The 21,605-nt window shown below is 41.7% G+C and overlaps 1 protein-coding gene across 1 annotated transcript in view; it reads left to right on the forward strand.

Annotated features, from left to right (window-relative positions):
• LOC120034204 (immunoglobulin gamma-1 heavy chain-like) overlaps positions 1-4,473 on the forward strand; it is a 596,842-nt gene extending 592,369 nt beyond the window's left edge. The window contains exons 4-9 of the mRNA XM_038980675.1: positions 1,728-1,782; positions 2,372-2,404; positions 2,523-2,789; positions 2,986-3,270; positions 3,400-3,717; positions 4,056-4,473. Coding sequence (XP_038836603.1) covers positions 1,728-1,782; positions 2,372-2,404; positions 2,523-2,789; positions 2,986-3,270; positions 3,400-3,717; positions 4,056-4,396 — 1,299 coding nt within the window. The 3' untranslated portion in view covers positions 4,397-4,473. The remainder of the gene's footprint in view (positions 1-1,727; positions 1,783-2,371; positions 2,405-2,522; positions 2,790-2,985; positions 3,271-3,399; positions 3,718-4,055) is intronic.
• The last annotated feature ends 17,132 nt before the right edge of the window (positions 4,474-21,605 follow it).

The following is a 21,605-nucleotide window of genomic DNA, read 5'->3' on the forward strand; positions in this document are numbered from 1 at the left end:
TACTGATGCTGACTAAATAACAACTATTAAAGGTTAAACCATTCATACTGATGCTGACTAAATAACAACTATTAAAGGTTAAACCATTCATAATGATGCTGACTAAATAACAACTATTAAAGGTTAAACCATTCATAATGATGCTGACTAAATAACAACTATTAAATGTTAAACCATTCATAATGACGCTGACTAAATAACAGCTATTTTTTTTAACTACGCAAGTCAGTTAAGAACAAATTCTTATTTTCAATGACGGCCTAGGAACAGTGGGTAAACTGCCTTGTTCAGGGGCAGAACGACAGATTTTTACCTTGTCAGCTTGGAGATTCGATCTTGCAACCTTTCGGTTACTAGTCCAACGCTCTAACCACTAGGCTACCTGCGGCCCCATGTTAAAGGTTAAACCATTCATAATGATGATGACTAAAAAACAACTATTAAAGGTTAAACCATTCATAATGATGCTGACCACATAACAACTATTAAAGGTTAAACCATTCATAATGATGCTGACTAATTAACAACTATTAAAGGTTAAACCATTCATAATGATGCTGACCACATAACAACTATTAATGAAGGTTAAACCATTCATACTAATGCTGAATAAATAACAATTATGTTGAGTTAGGTAAAAATTTAAACATTATTATAAGAAAGGCTTATTGTAAGAAAGGTATATAGCAGTTATAAAGAATTGTAATAGCAAGATTTAGGTAAAATGTTCTAATTCAAAATAATAAATACATTTTCTATAATATATATTACATAACAGTTTCCTGAAGGTAAACAATATCGTAAAATATTCTAAGAAATAATAGATGTGTATTATCACCTATCCACAACCATCTGAATGTGTTGCTGTCCTCAAAGAGCAGGTGCGTGGTGCTGGTGGGAGGTTTTTGTTATGGTGTGTATCACTGTGACTATACGGGGACCACAGTGATATTACGCCGTACAAAAACCCCTTTGCTCCTGTATGGACTGAACAGGTCAAATAATTACACCCCGGGACAATGGTATCAATGTAACCCTGATGAAAACTCACCATAAACATGATTTTGGCCATAGCCATGATATTTGGTTTTATACTGCAACACTTAAATCCATACATTTGCAAACAACTGTTACAAAACTGACAATGGATACACCTTTTGTCAGAAACAATAATCCACCAAATCATAGATGAACATGATACTGTAAGAGTCTATAGTATTGTTATATTATATTGTATTATGGATGGTTTTATGTTTCTTATACCTCACTGAGAGCAGAGTCATATGGAATCCCTATGGAGATGTGAAGGAGGTGTTTTTGTGCTGGGGTATATCACTGTGATATGGGCTGGGGGTCACAGTGAAATGAGGCTGTACAGAAACCTCAGAGACAAAACCAGCATTATATCTGCGTGAGGATTGGGACAATGGGGAGAAACCATACAATATTCTTCAAATGATCGTCTGATATTGATATAACGCCATTGTAAATTGTTTTACATTTTTACAAAGTATAATTTGATGGAGTGATGTCATGACATGGACCTGAGCATCATTTTTTTTTAAATGTATACAAAACGGAATTCACAACATCTGTCCTTAAGGAATCAGGTGTATGATAGTATTACGATATTGCATTATATTTTATTCCGTTGGATTCAGAATCGTGACTTTAAAGCTGCCTATTGAAGTGCAGGGTTTTTGTACAGGCAGTGAATGGAGACATAGCACTGTGATGCTTTTGACTACTGGGGAAAAGGGACACAAGTCACCGTCTCAACAGGTAAGCAAACTTAAATGTATTATTTCCATCAAATGTTTCATTTTTCCCATTCTATTTTGTGTGTAGGAATAACATATTTTGTCAAATGCATTTTTCAGATGCAAAATGTCATTGAATAGACCTGTTCATAGTCCACTAAAGAAATGGTTTACCTCAATTTGCTTATTTCCTTGAAAGTCAAATAGTTCCTCTATTTCTAGATTCTGCTGTTGTAGAATAATGCAGAAATGTGTTTCCTAAAGTCTTATAAATAGAAAACCATTCCTTCCTCAGAAAAAAATGTACAGTCTAAGAGAAAATGTTATATATTGTGGAAATACATTGTTGGCCAAGTGTGACTCTGTGACAATGTAGTATCTATTTAGATTTGTTTTTACAAACCAATGTACTTTGAAGTTATCAAGATTAGTTGAAACCGATTGCTGTAAAGAGGGTAGTTTTTGTACTGCTTGGCATACGCCCTTGTCACGCTGTGTATGGATACTTCGACTATTGGGGGAAAGGAACAATGATCACAGTATCATCAGGTAAGTCATTGTTTTTGTGTGTTTTTTTAACCTTTACCGAACCTCAACCCCGTATCCGGGATCACCCCCCACCCCCCCCACACTGATTAGCATCAGCGTCACAATTAAATAGTAGCATCTAAATATCATTAAATCACAAGTCCAAGACACCAAATGAAAGATACAGATCTTGTGAATAAAGCCACCATTTCAGATTTTTAAAATGTTTTACAGGGAAGACAAAATATGCTTCTAACAATGTCTACAGCATCGGTTGTCTCGCTACCGGCTTTTCACCTTCCTCACTCACATTCAAGTGGAAAGATGCCAGCGGGAGTCCGCTGACGGACTTCGTCCAGTACCCGGCAGTCCAGAGTGGGGGAGCCTACACAGGACTCAGTCAGCTCCGTGTGGCTGAGAACGTCTGGGGAAACTCAAAGTCTTTCATTTGTTCTGTGGAACATCTTGGAAAGGAAACGACAGCAGTCATCAATAGACCAGGTAAGATCTGGTCATTATATTGCATTTTTTGTTGGTTCTATTTTTCTAAAGATTGCATTTTAATGTTTGTGATGTAAACTATTTCTGTTTAGAAAACCTGATTATAAAATTATACTTGGTGTTTACCCTGGATGTCTTATTTCAATAAGGGGTTAAACTAACATGCAGACATTTTTTTTTACCTCCCGCTACACAGTCCTAAAGTCTCCAACAGTGTCTTTGCTGTCGGGGCCCATTGGCACCACCCAGTACCTGATGTGTATGATTGAAGATTTCACCCCCAATAAAGTCACTGTCACCTGGAAGAAGAATGACATGGAGGTGGAGGGCCAAATCACTACTGTAGGCAAACAGCTGTCAGGCCTCTACTCAGGCAGCAGTCTGCTGAAGGTCAACAACACTGACTGGAACAACAAGGTCAAGTACAGCTGTGTGGTGCAGCACCAGGGACCACCCACCATCAAGACAATCTCCAAAACAGGTCTGTATATAGAAGAAGACTGTACTACAATAGATGTCATGCTCACATACAGTATGTCTATTATTTAGTGTAGTTCCTCATCAGGAACATTAACATGTCCTGCTTTCACATTGCTTCTCTCCCTTTCAGAACCACTGACGGTGACTCTGAACCCACCGCGTGTGAGAGAGGTGTTCTTGGACAACCAAGCAGTGCTGGAATGTGTCATCACTGCTACAGACCAGGACACGGTGTCTGGTACCACTATCACCTGGCAGGTCAATGGACGGGACAAGATGGATGGCATCGATCTGAAAGATATTGAATCAAAGGGCAACCTGAACAGCAGGGTCAGTACTCTGACCATAGACCAGACGGAGTGGACCAATGTGAACAAAGTCCAGTGTTCTGCCATGAAGAGTGGTGAAGACACACCGGTCATTCAGGACATCAGCTTCACCAAAGGTAGTAGGTCACTGAGACATCTCAATGTGGTTGTGATAAGTGGTCACATACTCCAGGTTCTGGAGAGGGAGACACAGGATGTGCAGACTTTTGCTCCAGCCCAGCGCTAACACATCTGAGTCAGCAAATCAACTAATCATTAACTAATCATCACCTTTGCTTAGTTGAATCAGGTGTGTTAGTGCTGGACTAGAACAGAAACCTGCACACCCCCGTGTTGCTCCAGAACCAGGATTAAGGACCACTAGGTTGATTTTAAACTGATATTCACATACTGGTTTTCATATGTACCTCCATGTACATGAGTGTAATGTTTCTCCTTCAAATCAATCCTCTTGCAGGTCGAGCCCTTTCAGTGTCCGTCCACCTTCTCCCGGAGGAAGACACCAGGGAGGAGGAGACTGTGACTCTGGTGTGCCTGGTGGTCATCCCGTCTCTCTATGACGTCTACATCATGTGGCAGGTGAACAGCAGCCAGTACCAGGAGGGGGTCACCAGCCCCCCTCAGAAAACCCAGAAAGGCGACTACTCTATCACCAGCGTCTTCACCACCACCAAGGATAAGTGGGAGACAAACGTGCTTTTCACATGCGCCGTCAAGGACCTCGGCTCGGACAACAACACCGCACCTAAAGAGAGGAGTGTGTCAAAGTCCTTGGGTAACTCATGTGAAGACAAGTGATATTAATCTGTGTGTGTTGTGTCGTTGTGTCTCCTTATTGACTCCTCTGTGGGTCAGAATAGCCAATTACTAGGCGTGTCCCCTGTTGTCCTCTTTGATGTCATTGTTGTTGTCCTTGAGTTAAAGTTAACATGTTAGTGTTGTCATTGTTTTGTTGACTGTAGACATGTATATTGTCTGTGATATTGTCCAGTCTAATGTGTTGTAAGATGTCAGTCCTACTGCAGTCTTGGGTTGTCCATTGTCATTGTTCAATCTGTCTTGGCTAATAAACGATACCGTATGAGATCGCATGGTTTTGAGTTTGTATATCAATTACAAGTCTTGCTGTATTTGTTAGAATATGATAAAGACCAATACACTTGTGTCTGTGTGTATTGTACACCTGTATGTCTGTTCCTCACCACCTGTCTCCCTGTTCTCAGAGAACATCCTACTAACTGAGCCTGAGCTGCATGGACAACGTTGATGAGTTCAGCAGCCTGTGGTCCTTCATCAGAGGTCGTAGAGGTTATTACCACAAAATAAATCAATAGGGACATTTTGTGGACTGTTACTTTTCGAACAGTTATTATGCTTTAAGACATGCAAATATACAGAATGTCATGTTTCAGGATAAGACCCAGATGCAGACACTTTTGAAGTAACAAAAGTTTATTAATGAAACGGGATAGGTCAAGGGCAGGCAGAACTCAGTAATCGAGATCAGAGTCCACAAAGTACAGAACGGCAGGCAAGGGCAGGCAGAATGGTCAAAACTGGGAGAACTAGAAAACAGGAACTAGAGGAAGACAGGAGCATGGGGAAAAACGTTGGTAGGCTTGATGAAACAAAATGAACTGGCAACAGCCAAACAGAACACCGGTATAAAAACAGGAGACAAAGAGCTGAGACATAGGTTTGATCCTAGACACATGAAAAGTGGGATGTATACAGAGGGTATGGGGCAACAGAAGACGAACAGCAGAGGGGGTAATAATCTTGGAGATGGGCCGATAAAGGGCCGATAAACCGGGGCTTGATGTAACAAAACGAACTGGCAACAGCCAAACAGAGAACACAGGTGTATATATAATGGGGAAGATTGACGACACCTGGAGGGGGGTGGAAACAAGCACAAAGACCGGTGAAACAGATCAGGGTGTGACACAGAAAGAATGAAAATGCAGACCAAGGACCATTCTCCGATGACGTAGACCCTCTGAGAACTTACCTCATTAGAATCTGACTTTCTAGGCCTGAGATATTGAAACTTTAATGTAATTTTTAAGAGGTAAAATGTAGAAGTAGCCAAATAGTAACAGATTCTGACCAAATTGACTGAACATATATAAACGGACTATTTAATTGTACATACTTAGAGTATGAAACAGAAACACCCTCTTTTCCATCATGTTGGTCAAGCTGTATGAGAAGTAAGTATTAATGCATCCATTCCATAATCTAAGGATTTATGTTTGATAATCCATTCTGTTCCACACAGGCCCTGCTCTCCTTTTATCAGTTGTGTCTGTTTCTCTCACACACCCCACCCCTCTCTCTTCCCCTCTGTGACCCTCACAGCTGTGTGGCACCACGCTTGGTGAACTCCAGTCTGTCACCTGGGTGTTTCAGGGTCCCAGTTTAGCATCTCTGATGATTCAGATAGACAGTTAAAGTAGTTAAGTATCTCAGGGACTGCAGGGACTGTTCCTATACACTTTCATGATCTAATTCTCACTACCTTGTTTCAGCTGAGGAGAAAGAGCTTTTTTTGCATAAGTCAGGTGGTGGCTGGTAACCATACAATGTCTCAACCATATGAACACAATTTGGATTTGGTTTGAATAAATTATGAAATGGATCAAAGAATCAGACAATTGAATCACTATTTCATTTATATGATAGACCTTGTTAACGGTTGTATTAATTCTTTAATATTTTCAGTCATTCACTGCTACTCATCACACACAATGTTATTGACAGTTCATGGTTTGTGTTGGTAATAAATATAACACACTTTTTAAATATTGCATTGAACAACAAGTCCTTAACTAGATAACACATTGCTCTATGTGGTTTCTCGTAGTTGTTCTGTACACCTCCACCTAAATACTAAATGTCTTGTGTCATGTCTTTGGCATCATTAAAGTGAAGACTTATTTTATCAAATCAATTCTCTGTAATTATTATTACGTGATTAAACTAATCATGTAAATGTAATTAACTAGGAAGTCGGGGCACCAAGGAAAATCTTCAGATTACAAAGTTATAATTTTCCTAATATAAAACTCTTCAGATATTTTAATATCTGATCAATTAGTCTTCTAATTAATGTATTATTCTTTACCTCACGTTAGTCTCATTCCAAAGAAAGCTAAGGTAACTGAGCTAAACAACTATCGCCCCGTAGCACTCCCGTCATCATGAAGTGCTTTGAGAGACTAGTCAAGGATCATATCACCTCCACCCTACCTGACACCCGAGACCCACTCCAATTTGCTTACCGCCCCAATAGGTCCACAGACGACGCAATCACACTGCACACTGCCCTAACCCATCTGGACAAGAGGAATACCTATGTAAGAATGCTGTTCATCGATTACAGCTCAGCATTTAACACCATAGTACCCTCCAAACTCCTCATTAAGCTCGAGACCCTGGGTCTCGACCCCGCCCTGTGCAACTGGGTCCTGGACTTTCTGACGGGCCGCCCCCAGGTGGTGAGGGTAGGAAACAACATCTCCACCCCGCTGAGCTCAACACTGGGGCCCCACAAGGGTGCGTTCTCAGCCCTCTCCTGTACTCCCTGTTCACCCACGACTGCGTGGCCATGCACGCCTCCAACTCAATCATCAACTTTGCAGACAACACTACAGTGGTAGGCTTGATTACCAACAAGGATGAGACGGCCTACAGGGAGGAGGTTAGGGCCCTCGGAGTGTGGTGTCAGGAAAATAACCTCTCACTCAGTGTCAACAAAACAAAGGAGATGATCGTGGACTTCAGGAAACAGCAGAGGGAGCACCTCCCTAACCACATCGACGGGACAGTAGTGGAGAAGGTGGAAAGCTTTAAGTTCCTCGGCGTATACATCACGGTCGAACTGAAATGGTCCACCCACACAGACAGCGTGGTGAAGAAGACGCAACAGCGCCTCTTCAACCTCAGGAGGCTGAAGAAATTTGGCTTGTCACCAAAAACACTCACAAACTTCTACAGATGCACAATCGAGAGCATCCTGTCGGGCTGTATCACCGCCTGGTATGGCAACTGCTCCACCCACAACCGTAAGGCTCTCCAGAGGGTAGTAGGTCTGCATAACGCATCATCGGGGGCAAACGTCCCGCCCTCCTGAACACCTACAGCACCCGATGTCACAGGAAGGACAAAAAGATCATCAAGGACATCAACCACCCGAGCCACTGCCTGTTCACCCTGCTATCATCCAGAAGGTGAGGTCAGTACAGGTGCAACAAAGCTGGGACCGAGAGACTGAAAAACAGCTTCTATCTCAAGGTTAAACAGCCATCACTAACATTGAGTGGCTGCTGCCAGCATACAGACTCAATCTCTAGCCACTTTAATAATTAATAATTGGATGTTATAAATGTATCACTAGTCACTTAAACAATGCCACTTTATATAATGTTTACTTACCCTACATTACTCTATACCATCTACTGCATCTTGCCTATGCCGTTCGGCCATCGCTCATCCATATTTTTATATATACATATTCTTAATCATTCCTTTACACTTGTGTGTATAAGGTAGTTGTTGTGAAATTGTTAGATTACTTATTAGATATTACTGCACAGTCGAAACTAGAAGCACAAGCATTTCACTACACTCGCATTAACATCTGCTAACCATGTGTATGTGAACCAATAAAATTTGATTTGATATGTCCTAAATTGTTGGTTATCTGCACGAACCCAGCCTTTACTATGAGTCATCCATACACCAACTCTCTTAATCATTTATTTAGTAACTAAATAATCACAGAAATGCATAAACACACAAACAGTAGCTATAGTTACAAGGAAATGATAGGGGGGGTTCCCTAGTGGGCTAAGCCGATATGACAGCTTGGTGGACAAAGGGAAGTGGGTGTGGACTGAAAAGGCGGGAAAGAACAGGAGTCACTACACAGTTGATAATTATATTAATTGAAATGCTAATCCTTTGCACATGAACGCTCACTCATTTGGGAATAATTGCAATCAATATATATTTACGCCCAGTGTGTCGTCGTGATCTCTGTTGGAATCGTCAGTCCTTCTGTTGGAGAGTTCATCAGAGCGTCTCTCTCTGCTTCCCTGAAGTCTTTCGTGGTTAGAATGGTTACTTCAGAGTACCATTCAGAAATGGTCTCATAGAATAGATGTTTCGGTGGTTGTCGGTCTTCTCATCCCAGGTTGACATAATTTCCAGCTGCAGACTAGTAATTAGTATCTAAGATTTGCTCTTATTCTGTAGGGATCGATAGTCTCAGAGTTTAACCATTTCCCGCCGTGTAGCCAATCCTCCACGTGGTATGGTTAGGAATTCAACAACCATTACAACCTTACCTTATACTGAGGTTTTTGTGGTCTGAACTCAACCTGTGCCCCCTCGGTGTCCATCGAGGTACGTGTGGTCTGAAGAGGATTTCCTCAGGATTTTTTTTTTTATTCGTAACAGTAGAAAAGGTCTGTTCCATGACGCCAGATCATGTCTGTGCTCATGGGGACGGGCCAATTACTTGGTTAAACTTTAAAGGGAATACAATTCTCTTTCATTAAAGGTTTAACATCACCTTACATCATTTCACAAATAGTTTAATCTTTACTCATTCATTTTAAACAAGAATTCGATGCAACCCCCATAATTGAAAAATGTACATATTCAGAGATCTAGTTATGTGTGTTTCCTGTCCTCTCTGAGGTCACCAAATGAAACACACTCGTCATACCCGTCCCTTAAGTGTCCACGGACCATTCCCAAGTTCTCACAAGTCGACCTTTTGTATCAAATCCCCATTTTGGGGATTTAGGAGTTTGCCATGTGAAATCCTTTGTTCTCTCTATGTGTCTCTTTCTGCATGGCCAGTGGGAGAGAGTCTCCTCCAGGAATTTACGACCTGAGATAACAGAACCTGGGTGTAGGAGAGCGAGAGAGAGAGGGGGATGCCACGATCTATACCCAGAAAGGGCCATGTCATGGCACCTGATTATAATTGTGTATAGGGGAGAGATTTTAAGAATGTGTTTTATAAGGCATGTCTATCAATATGAGTGTTGGGTGCAATAGTTCAAAGCTACCCAAGCATGGCTTCCACCCAGGATGCACCTGCACTCTGATAAACCCATTTCCCTGATATAATATCTTGATTATCCCTAAAAAATGGACAAATGAACAGTATCATTGTAAAAGTGCAGTAACATATTAAAAAAAATACACACAACGGTGATGTACTGCAGATGTGGGAGAAAATGACTAAATATGATTTGAAAAAAGTAATTGAGTGAAGTTTATCCATCCATTTGTTGATAGTTGCATTTTAGGGTATAGTACTTCAGGATGTGAATTGTTCATTATTATTATTATTTTGTCATTTTGTTTTGTGTGTAATTTAAAAAATATACATTTGAAATGTATTTTCAGACTTTATTGAACATATAGAGAGAGAGGATGACTGTGATAAAAGATTGTGTCAAAGGGCAATAGGCCGGAAACAAAACTTTTACAAAAACGTATGAGACAACATACTGCAATTTCTTATAGGAGCCACTTGTTTGAATGTGCTTGTGATATTGTTGTGAGAAATATCAAAATGGAATATGATTCAATATCAATTACTTCATGACTCTTCTTAATACATGAACATAATGTTTGTTTGAGAGACATCAAGAAAAAAAACAGATTAAACAATACAGAAAATGTTTGCTGATTGATAGTCATCGATGATGTCTCTCAGCCTCTCCTGTAAGGGATCCGGCTTAACCTTTAGTAGCTACAACATGGCCTGGAGACATCAACCTGCAGGAAAAGCATGTGAATGGATAAGCATTATATGGGATGATGCTAGTTGAACTTGTGGCGGATGAATCAGAATTAGTTGGGTAACATAGATAATTAAGATGTCTTATCTGCATAATATGCTTATGTGATATACTTGTTATTAGAATGTATCCCTTCGGACTCTGGTGTTGGCAGTTGCACCTCTTCCCTCAGCTGGGGCTCAGTCAGGCTTGTCTTTCACATGTCCCTGGTGCTATGCAGAATATCAGAAAGGGAAGAGGACAGGAGGGAACATCGTCTTCATATGTGAATGTGTCTTTACCTATTCTTAAACCATGTGAAGGGATGGTGTGATTAATGGGGAACCAATTACTGGTTTCCACATTGTTTGTGTGCCAGTCACTCCCTCCTTTGGCCTTGGGGGATGTGTGTGGTAGTGTCTGGAGTTGACAATTGATTTATGCCATTGGTCGAGTTGGTGTTTTTGTGCTATGAGTGCCAGGAACGAGATCGGAACCTCTCCTTAGGGACCAAACTGAATGATAATTTATAGCGAATGCTATCTGGCTACGGGATACTCCTTTCTCATTTCAAAAGTCTCACCTTGTGACCCATTCTATGTGTCTGGTGTTCGTCATGTAGGTTGAAAGGGGTGTATCTTGGCTTAAAAGACCTTTGTACTTTTGTCTCGCCACTCTCAACGGATCATTAGAAATTGTGATTGTCATTGTTATGGCAAAGCTCTCATTATTAAAGATTTAGTTTAAGTATAACTCTGACTTGTGTGATAAGTTTGTCTCTCCTCATTTGATAGTAAAGAAATGAACCACCACAAACTGCATATACAAAAAGTGTTGAAGGACGTATAGAAGTCACCAGAGACAATTCTAACAGCATGGTGTATCTGAGGCTGTCTGGTGTGAGAGCAGAGGACTCTGCTATGTATTACTGTGCAAGACAAACACAGTGGTGTGAGTGAGTGAAGGATCTGTACAAAAACCCCTGAGAGAATCTAACTGGCAGCAGAGTAAACAGAGGGCAGTAAAGCATCAGTACAACATAGTAATGTCTACTGAAGTATAATATTCCCCTGACAGCAAAAAATACATAACCAGGCTTTAAAAACAAACCACACAGCTTCAAACCACAACTATTGCCCTGAGAACCAAAACATTGAACATACAATGAACATAACTCAATCTTCTCCTAATTAAAGATGTGTGGAAAAGTAAAATCAGCAATCCTCCAACAAAAAACATCACATGTTTTTTTTGCCAATGAAAATGTCACAACTTCATGGTTTAGAATCAATCATGATGTAACACCATCCCCGGTTTACTCTTTTTAACCATACAGTGTGTCGATTTGATGACCGCTGACCTCAGAGTAATCAACCTCTTCTCCCATGACATCATGATGTAAATGATGTCGCAGATCCCTCAGAGTTCATATACAGTGCATTAGGGAAGGATTCAGACCGCTTGACTTATTCCACATTTTGTGACATTACAGCTTTATTCTAAAATGGATTAAATAAATGTTTTGCCTCATCAATCTACACACAATACCCCATAATGACAGGTTTTTAGAAAAAAATATAAAAAACAGAATTACCTTATTTACAGAAGTATTCAGACCCTTCAAATGATTGGACATGATTTGGAAAGGCACACATCTGTCTATATAAGGTCCCACAGTTGACAGTGCATGTCATAGGAAAAACCAAGCCATGAGGTTGAAGGAATTGTCTGTAGAGCTCAGAGAGGCACAGATCTGGGGAAGAATTTCTGCAGCATTGAAGGTCACCAAGAACACAGTGGCCTCAATCATTCTTAAATGGAAGATGTTTGGAACCACCAACAGTCTTCCTAGAGCTGGTCGCCCGGTCAAACAGAGCAATCGGGGGAGAAGGGCCTTGGTCAGGGAGGTGACAAAGAACCTGATAGTCACTCTGACAGAGCTCTAGAGTTCCTCTGTGGAGATGGGAGAACCTTCCAGAAGGACAATCATCTTTGCAGCACTCCACCAATCAGGCCTTATCGTAGAGTGGCAAGACGGAAACCACTCCTCAGTAAAAGGCACATTACAGCCCGCTTGGAGTTGCCAAAGGCACCTAAAGACTCAGGCCATGAGAAACAAGCGCCACGTCTGGAGGAAACCTGGCACCATCCCCACGGTGAAGCATGGTGGGGGCAGCATCATGCTGTGGGGATGTTGAGACAAGTCAGGATCGAGACAAAGATGAACGGAGAAAAGTACAGTGATATCCTTGATGAAAACCTACTCCAGAGCGCTCAGGACTTCAGACTGGGGCAAAGGTTCACCTTCCAACAGGACAATGGCCCTAAGCACACAGCCAAGGCAACGCAGGAGTGGCTTCGGGACAAGTCTCTGAATGTCCTTGAGTGTCCCCGCCAGAGCCCGGACTTGAACCCGATTGAACAGAGACCTGAAGATAGCTGTGCAGCAACGCTCCCTATCCAACCTGACAGAGCTTGAGAGGATCTACAGAGAAGAATGGGAGAAACTACCCAAATACAGGTGTGCCAAGCTTGTAGCGTCATACCCAAGAAGACTCGAAGCAGTAATAGCTGCCTAAGGTGCTTCATCAAAGTACTGAGTAAAGAGTCTGAACACTTATGTAAATGTGATATTTCAGTTTTTTATTTTTAATAGTTTTGCAAACATTTCTAAAAACGTTTTTTGCTTTGTCATTATGGGGTATTGTGTGGAGTTTAATGATGAAAAAACTATTAATCAATTTTAGATTAAGGCTGTAACCTAACAAAGTGTGGAAAAAGTCAAGGAGTCTGAATATTTTCCGAATGCACTGTATATTATCAGTACATTATTCATACATAATGCTTCCAGTGATGTATCAGACACCTCTCTTTGTAGGACAGACAGTATGCAAATAAACCCCAAAGCCTGTTGTGATTGGTCCTCCTAGTTAGGAGCTCATGCAAATACTCTAGTCCTCCATCTTTATTAACATCTGTGTTGAAGGTTGCATCTGCTGAGGACTGTCTCAACTACCTTTAGAGAACTACACAGATCACCATGTTTCCTACCACAGCAGTATTCTTACTGACAGTCTAACAGGTGAGGATACAGTATGTTTAATTATGCTATTTATCATTTAAACACATTGACATCATGTTTTCTATCTATACTCTCTATTTCAACAGGTGTTCATGGTCAGACACTGACTGAGTCTGGACCAGTGGTTAAAAAGCCTGGAGAATCCCACAAACTGACCTGTATAGCCTCTGGGTTCAGATTCAGTAGCTATGAGATGAACTGGATCAGACAGGCTCCTGGGAAAGGACTGGACTTTGTTGCTAGCATCTATGGTACCAGTCCATATTACTCCCAGTCAGTCCAGGGTAGATTCACCATCTCCAGAGACAACTCCAGCAGTAAGCTGTACCTACAGATGAACAGCCTGAAGAGTGAGGACACAGAAGAAGCAATAAAAAAAAACATTTTCCCATTCAGCACAGTCCACCTCATTTAAAAAAATGCTTTAATAGCAAAATGTTTACAAGCACCGCCATACATTTGTTTTTAAAAGAATACCCACTGGGCACAGACTGGTTGAAACAACATTGAAATTACGTTGAACCAACGTGGAATAGACGTTGAATTGACGTCTGTGCCATTGGAGGCTCCCCAGAGGAGAAAGGGGAGGTGAATTTAATCAAAATTAAAAAAGTGAAACAAAAAAAAGTTATCCTTTTCAGATAAAACTGTACTAAATATAGTCAAGTCACCAAATAATTGATTAAACACACTGTTTTGCAATGGTCTACACTAGCGTCAGCAGAACTCTGTAGGGTAGCACCATGGTGTAGCCGGAGGACAGCAAGCCTCTGTCCTCCCCTTGGTACATTGACTTCAATATAAAGACTAGCGCTGCATTCCAAACACTTAAAAGACACACCCTCTCCCCTCAGCCCTCAAATTAAGTGGACACGTCTGATGACGTATCATGACGCCTGACGAGTTCACACTTGCAGGGCAGGGGGCGAGGGAAGAATGAATTAATTTTAAATTGCCGCTCTTGCACGGATATTTGTCACTTGTTCGTCCCACGGTTGTGTTTTCAGTCATCATGGAACCACTGGTAGTGTGTGCATTATATGCGCTACAGTCAATTATGATTGCATTTCATATCTTGGCTAGAAGACAATGCAAATGTTAGCCATCCGACTATATCAGGTCAATCGAAAATTACAACGTATGAGTGTGATGTCAGGGAAAGTTGTATGTGGAAGCTAACGTTTCCAAAAGCTAAACCAACAAAAACATAATTACTTTCATGTTTGAGCCGTCATGTGCATTAGTAGCACAAATTCAAACTTATTTACATTAGTTTTTACTTACACTTGTGTGTTGACTTCTCCATATTAATGTTGGTTTTAAGTTTTGGCAGACTTTTCTTAACGGATGTACAATCATCGCAAATTGAATAATGGGGTGTTTCAGGCCCCGTAGTGAACATAATTGTACACTCACAAACTCGATCAAAAACAAGGGGTGAGGGGCTTACGTTGCCAACTTCCCTCGCTTGTCAAATCATTTGGACCGACTACAAAGATGGTCGCGAGGATTCCCCCAAGGGCGTAAGGCAAATGTAAGTGGAGGAGGGTGTGTCTTTTATGAGTTTGAAACGCAGCCTAGGAGGCTCATGGTTCTCACCCCCATCCATAGACTTACACAATAATTATGACAACTTCCAGGGATGTCCTCCAACCTATCACAGATCATGCAGCATGAACTGACATGTTGTCCACCCAATCAAAGGATCAGAGAATGAATCTGGCACTGAAAGCATAAACTACAGTTAGCTAGCACTGCAGAGCATAACATGTGGTGAGTAGTTGACTCAAAGAAAGAGAAAAACAATATTTTAACACTTTTGAACAACCTGATTTCTTCCAAAATTAAGGAGAAGCGAGAGAGCGAGCGAGAGAGAAAGCTATATACAGTTGAAGTCGGAAGTTTACATACACCTTAGCCAAATACATTTAAACTCAGTTTTTCACAATTCCTGACATTTAATCCTACTAAAAATTCCCTTTCTTAGGTCAGTTAGAATCACCACTTTATTTTGAGAATGTGAAATGTCAGAATAATAGTAGAGAGAATGATTTATTTAAACTTTCATTTCGTTCATCACATTCCCAGCAGGTCAGAAGTTTACATACACTCAATCAGTATTTGGTAGCATTGCCTTTAAATTGTTTAACTTGGGTCAAACTTCTTGGGTAGCCTTCCACAAGCTTCCCACAATAAGTTGGGTGTATTTTGGCCCATTCCTCCTGAAAGAGCTGATGTAACTGAGTCAGGTTTGTAGGCCTTCTTACTCGAACACACTTTTTCAGTTCTGCCCACAAATTTTCTATGGGATTGTGATCAGGGCTTTGTGATGGCCACTCCAATACCTTGACTTTGTTGTCCTTAAGCCATTTTGCCACAACTTTGGAAGTATGCTTGGGGTCATTGTCCATTTGGAAGATCCATTTGCAACGAAGCTTTAACTTCCTGACTGATGTCTTGAGATGTTGCTTCAATATATCCACATCATTTTCCTGCCCCATGATGCCATCTAGTTTGTGAAGTGCACTAGTCCCTCCTGCAGCAAAGCACCCCCACAACATGATGCTGCCACCCCCGTGCTTCACGGTTGGGATGGTGTTCTTTGGATTGCAAGCCTCCCTCTTTTTCCTCCAAACATAACGATGGTCATTATGGCCAAACAGTTTCATCAGACCAGAGGACATTTCTCCAAAAAGTACGATCTTTGTCCCCATGAGCAGTTGCAAACCGTAGTCTGGCTTTTTTATGGAGGTTCTGGAGCAGTGGCTTCTTCCTTGCTGAGCAGCCTTTCAGGTTATGTCGATATAGGACTCGTTTTTACTGTGGATATAGATACTTTTGTACCTGTTTCCTCCAACATCTTCACAAGGTCATTTGCTGTTGTTATGGGATTGATTTGCACTTTTCGCACCAAAGTACGTTCATCTCTCGGAGACAGAACACGTCTCCTTCCTGAGCGGTATGACGGCTGCGTGGTCCCATGGTGTTTATACTTGTGTACTATTGTTTGTACAGATGAACGTGGTACCTTCAGACATTTGGAAATAGCTCCCAAGGATGAACCAGACTTGTGGAGGTCTACAATTATTTTTCTGAGGTCTTGGCTGATTTCTTTAGATTTATCATGATGTCAAGCAAAGAGGCACTGAGTTTGAAGGTAGGCCTTGAAATACATCCACAGGTACACCTCCAATTGACTCAAATTATGTCAATTAGCCTATCAGAAGCTTCTAAAGCCATGACATAATTTTCTGGAATTTTCCAAGCTGTTTATTAATTAAAGGCACAGCCAATTTAGTGTATGTACATTTCTGACCCACTGGAATTGTGATAAAGTGAATTATAAGTGAAATAATCTGTCTGTAAACAATTGGAAAATGTATTCTGTCATGCACGAAGTAGATGTCCTAACCGACTTGCCAAAACTATAGTTTGTTATTAACAAGAAATTTGTGGAATGGTAAAAAAATTTGTTTTAATGACTCCAACCTAAGTGTATGTAAACTTCCGACTTCAACAGTATGTATATATACACTGCTCAAAAAAATAAAGGGAACACTTAAACAACACAATGTAACTCCAAGTCAATCACACTTCTGTGAAATCAAACAGTCCACTTAGGAAGCAACACTGATTGACAATAAATTTCACATGCTGTTGTGCAAATGGAATAGACAAAAGGTGGAAATTATAGGCAATTAGCAAGACACCCCCAATAAAGGAATGGTTCTGCAGGTGGTGACCACAGACCACTTCTCAGTTCCTATGCTTCCTGGCTGATGTTTTGGTCACTTTTGAATGCTGGCGGTGCTTTCACTCTAGTGGTAGCATGAGACGGAGTCTACAACCCACACAAGTGGCTCAGGTAGTTCAGTTCATCCAGGATGGCACATCAATGCGAGCTGTGGCAAAAAGGTTTGCTGTGTCTGTCAGTGTAGTGTCCAGAGCATGGAGGCGCTACCAGGAGACAGGCCAGTACATCAGGAGACGTGGAGGAGGCCGTAGGAGGGCAACAACCCAGCAGCAGGACCGCTACCTCCGCCTTTGTGCGGAGGTAGCGGAGGTAGCGGTCCTGCTGCTGGGTTTGTAGCCCCACAGCGTTCACAGGGACTTATAAACTGACCTGGGAACAGGAACCACGATTTCAGAAATCTCACTCCCTGGCAGGAAAAGTGCTGCAGAATGAGTTCTGTTTCACTCAGAGACATAATTCAAACGGTTTTAGAAACTAGAGAGTGTTTTCTATCCAATAGTAATAATAATATGCATATTGTACGAGCAAGAATTGAGTACGAGGCAGTTTAATTTGGGGACCAATTTTTCCAAGATCGAAATAGCACCCCCCATAGGCTCAAGAAGTTAAGACACTAACAGCTTACAGACGTTAGTCAATTAAGGTCACAGTTATGAAGACTTAGGACACTAAAGAGGCATTTCTACTGACTCTGAAAAACACCAAAATAAAGATGCCCAGGGTCCCTGCTCATCTGTGTGAACGTGCCTTAGGCATGCTGCAAGGAGACATGAGGACTGCAGATGTGGCCAGGGTAATAAATTGCAATGTCCGTACTGTGAGATGCCTAAGACATCACTACAGGGAGACAGGACGGACAGCTGATCGTCCTCGCAGTGGCAGACCACGTGTAACAACACCTGCACAGGATCGGTACATCCGAACATCACACCTGTGGGACAGGTACATGTTGGCAACAACAACTGCCCGAGTTACATCAGGAACGCACAATCCCTCCATCAGTGCTCAGACTGTCCACAATAGGCTGAGAGAGGCTGGACTGAGGGCTTGTAGGCCTGTTGTAAGGCATTTCCTCACCAGACATCACCGGCAACAACTTCGCCAATGGGCACAAACCCACCGTCGCTGGACCTGACAGGACTGGCAAAAAGTGCTCTTCACTGACGAGTCGTGGTTTTGTCTCACCAGGGTTGATGGTCGGATTCACGTTTATGGTCGAAGGAATGAGCGTTACACTGAGGCCTGTACTTTGGAGCGGGATCGATTTGGAGGTGGAGGGTCCGTCATGGACTGGGGTGGTGTGTCACAGCATCATCAGACTGGGCTTGTTGTCATTGCAGGCAATCTCAACGCTGTGCGTTACAGGGAAGACATCCTCCTCCCTCACGTGTTACCCTTCCTGCAGGCTCATCCTGACATGACCCTCCAGCATGACAATGCCACCAGCCATACTGCTCGTTCTGTGCGAGATTTCCTGCAAGACAGCAATGTCAGTGTTCGGCCATGGCCAGCGAAGAGCCTGGATCTCAATCCCATTGAGCACGTCTGGGACCTGTTGGATCGGAGGGTGAGGGCTAGGGCCATTCCCCCCAGAAATGTCAGGGAACTTGCAGGTGCCTTGGTGGAAGAGTGGGGTAACATCTCACAGCAAGAAATGGCAAATCTGGTGCAGTCCATGAGGAGGAGATGCACTGCAGTACTTAATGCAGCTGGTGGCCACACCAGATACTGACTGTTACTTTTTTTGACCCCCCTTTTGTTCAGGGACACATTATTCCATTTCTGTTAGTCACATGTGTCACGTTGCTAGGAGTGGTGGGTATTGAATCAGGCGCAGAGAGCAGAGGTTTCGGGGAAATCCGTATTTATTCGGTATAAATGGTCACGCCAAAACAATAGGCGCAAAATAAAGACCGACCCAAAACAGGACACCTAACAGTCCGGAAAAATGCAAACATAACCTTCCACGACAAAACAGAAAACAAGCCTGCACAAAAGCAGGCAGGCATAAAAGGCTTAAATATCCCTGCAATAACCCCCAAACAAGAAACAGGTGAAACCAAAAAAGAAAAGGGAATCGGTGGCAGCTAGTAGACCGGTGACGACGACCGCCGAGCGCCGCCCGAACAGGAAGAGGAGCCACCTTCGGTAGAAGTCGTGACAACATGTCTGTGGAACTTGTTCAGTTTATGTCTCATTTGTTGAATCTTGTTATGTTCATACAAATATTTACACATGTTACATTTGCTTAAAATAAACGCAGTTGACAGTGAGAGGACGTTACTTTTTTTGCTGAGTTTATATACTGTATATATATATATTTATTTTTTTGGACTAGTTTAGCCTACTCAAACAGAGAGTGATACTATGTTAGCTAGTTGGCTATGGCTATCCTACACTGGAACTCTTCAAAGTCAAGGTAAGCTTTTGGTTTTATTAATTTATTGCCAACGGAGCCCACCAGTGTAACTGCTAAACTGCTTTCTATGATTGTAGTGGGTTCACTAACGTGTTATTTCTATTAGCTATGTTGACTATGAGGTGACAACGATGTAGGCTGTGTGTGGCAGTTAGCAGTCACGATATAAAGGTTTGGCTTGGAAAGGTTTTTTCATCTGGTCACAGACAGCTGATGTGTTGTGACCTGAAGTCCACAAGCGACGGGAAAAGGTGAGGAGAGAAGTGCTTAGAAAGTTGCGGGAAGGAATTATATATACAACGAGCAAAGTGATCATGCTGTTTTTATAAGACTGCTATGAAAGTGAACTATGTTTGCATGTGATCGAGGTGTATTCATTCCGCCGATTCTATTGAAAAACTTTTCTTAAATGGAAGCAAACGGAACGAAACGGGGATAAACATACCTGAATTTGTCCAATAGAAACTCTCATTTGTAACTGTTGGACTAATGATTACATCCTAGATCAGCTAGATGCAGGCAAGAGCGTGCAAGGCGGTATTGAATGTGTCACTGTCTGTCATCTTGATTACTCAAAATTGTCAGAATTAATGTTCATATTGAAACGTTTCATTTATAGGCTAGGTTGTAGCAACCTCATGATGGGTACAGAGAAAATATGAGTATCATGTAGTAGCCTAAACCTATCAATGTTATATTGAGCTGGGTATATGGAATATCAATGACAGTCATCCAATATGTCTTAATAGAAATAAGGCCATGCTCATAAAAAATGTAAATTAACATCCACCCTCATCTTGAACGGCACCGACCGCCACTGGTCTGTGCTCAATGGTTAACTTGATACATACAGTATAGGATTACCAATAACAAGAAAACAATGTTTAACCATTCTCGAGTTTCACAAACTGACACAATACCACATAATCCCCCCATAGTGCACTGATATTCCCAATCCTTTTATGCATGATTGTTTTATTTATGCAAACGTAATCTGACCCCTCTCTCTCCCTCTCCCTCCACCAATCCCTTATATAAACAGGCTCTATATGTGTGCCCTAATAGACCTTTTAATGGCGTCAGACCGAGGCTCTGCATCTGTCCTCGTGCTACTAGACCTTAGTGCTGCCTTTGACACCATCGATCACCACATTCTTTTGGAGAGACTGGAAACCCAAATTGGTCTACACGGACAAGTTCTGGCCTGGTTTAGATCTTACCTGTCGGAAAGATATCAGTTTGTCTCTGTGAATGGTTTGTCCTCTGACAAATCAACTGTACATTTCGGTGTTCCTCAAGGTTCCGTTTTAGGACCACTATTGTTTTCACCTCTTGGGGATGTTATTCGAAAACATAATGTTAACTTTCACTGCTATGCGGATGACACACAGCTGTACATTTCAATGAAACATGGTGAAGCCCCAAAATTGCCCTCGCTAGAAGCCTGTGTTTCAGACATAAGGAAGTGGATGGCTGAAAACTTTCTACTTTTAAACTCGGACAAAACAGAGATGCTTGTTCTAGGTCCCAAGAAACAAAGAGATCTTCTGTTAAATCTGACAATTAATCTTGATGGTTGTAAAGTCGTCTCAAATAAAACTGTGAAGGACCTCGGCGTTACTCTTGACCCTGATCTCTCTTTTGACGAACATATCAAGACTGTTTCAAGGACAGCTTTTTTCCATCTACGTAACATTGCAAAAATCAGACATTTTCTGTCCAAAAATGATGCAGAAAAATTAATCCATGCATTTGTTACTTCTAGGTTAGACTACTGCCCACTCTACTTTCCGGCTACCCGGATAAAGCACTAAATAAACTTCAGTTAGTGCTAAATACGGCTGCTAGAATCCTGACTAGAACCAAGAAATTTGATCATATTACTCCAGTGCTAGCTTCCCTACACTGGCTTCCTGTTAAGGCAAGGGCTGATTTCAAGGTTTTACTGT

Source organism: Salvelinus namaycush, chromosome 41 (genome assembly GCF_016432855.1).
Source record: "Salvelinus namaycush isolate Seneca chromosome 41, SaNama_1.0, whole genome shotgun sequence".
Lineage (NCBI taxonomy): Eukaryota > Metazoa > Chordata > Actinopteri > Salmoniformes > Salmonidae > Salvelinus > Salvelinus namaycush.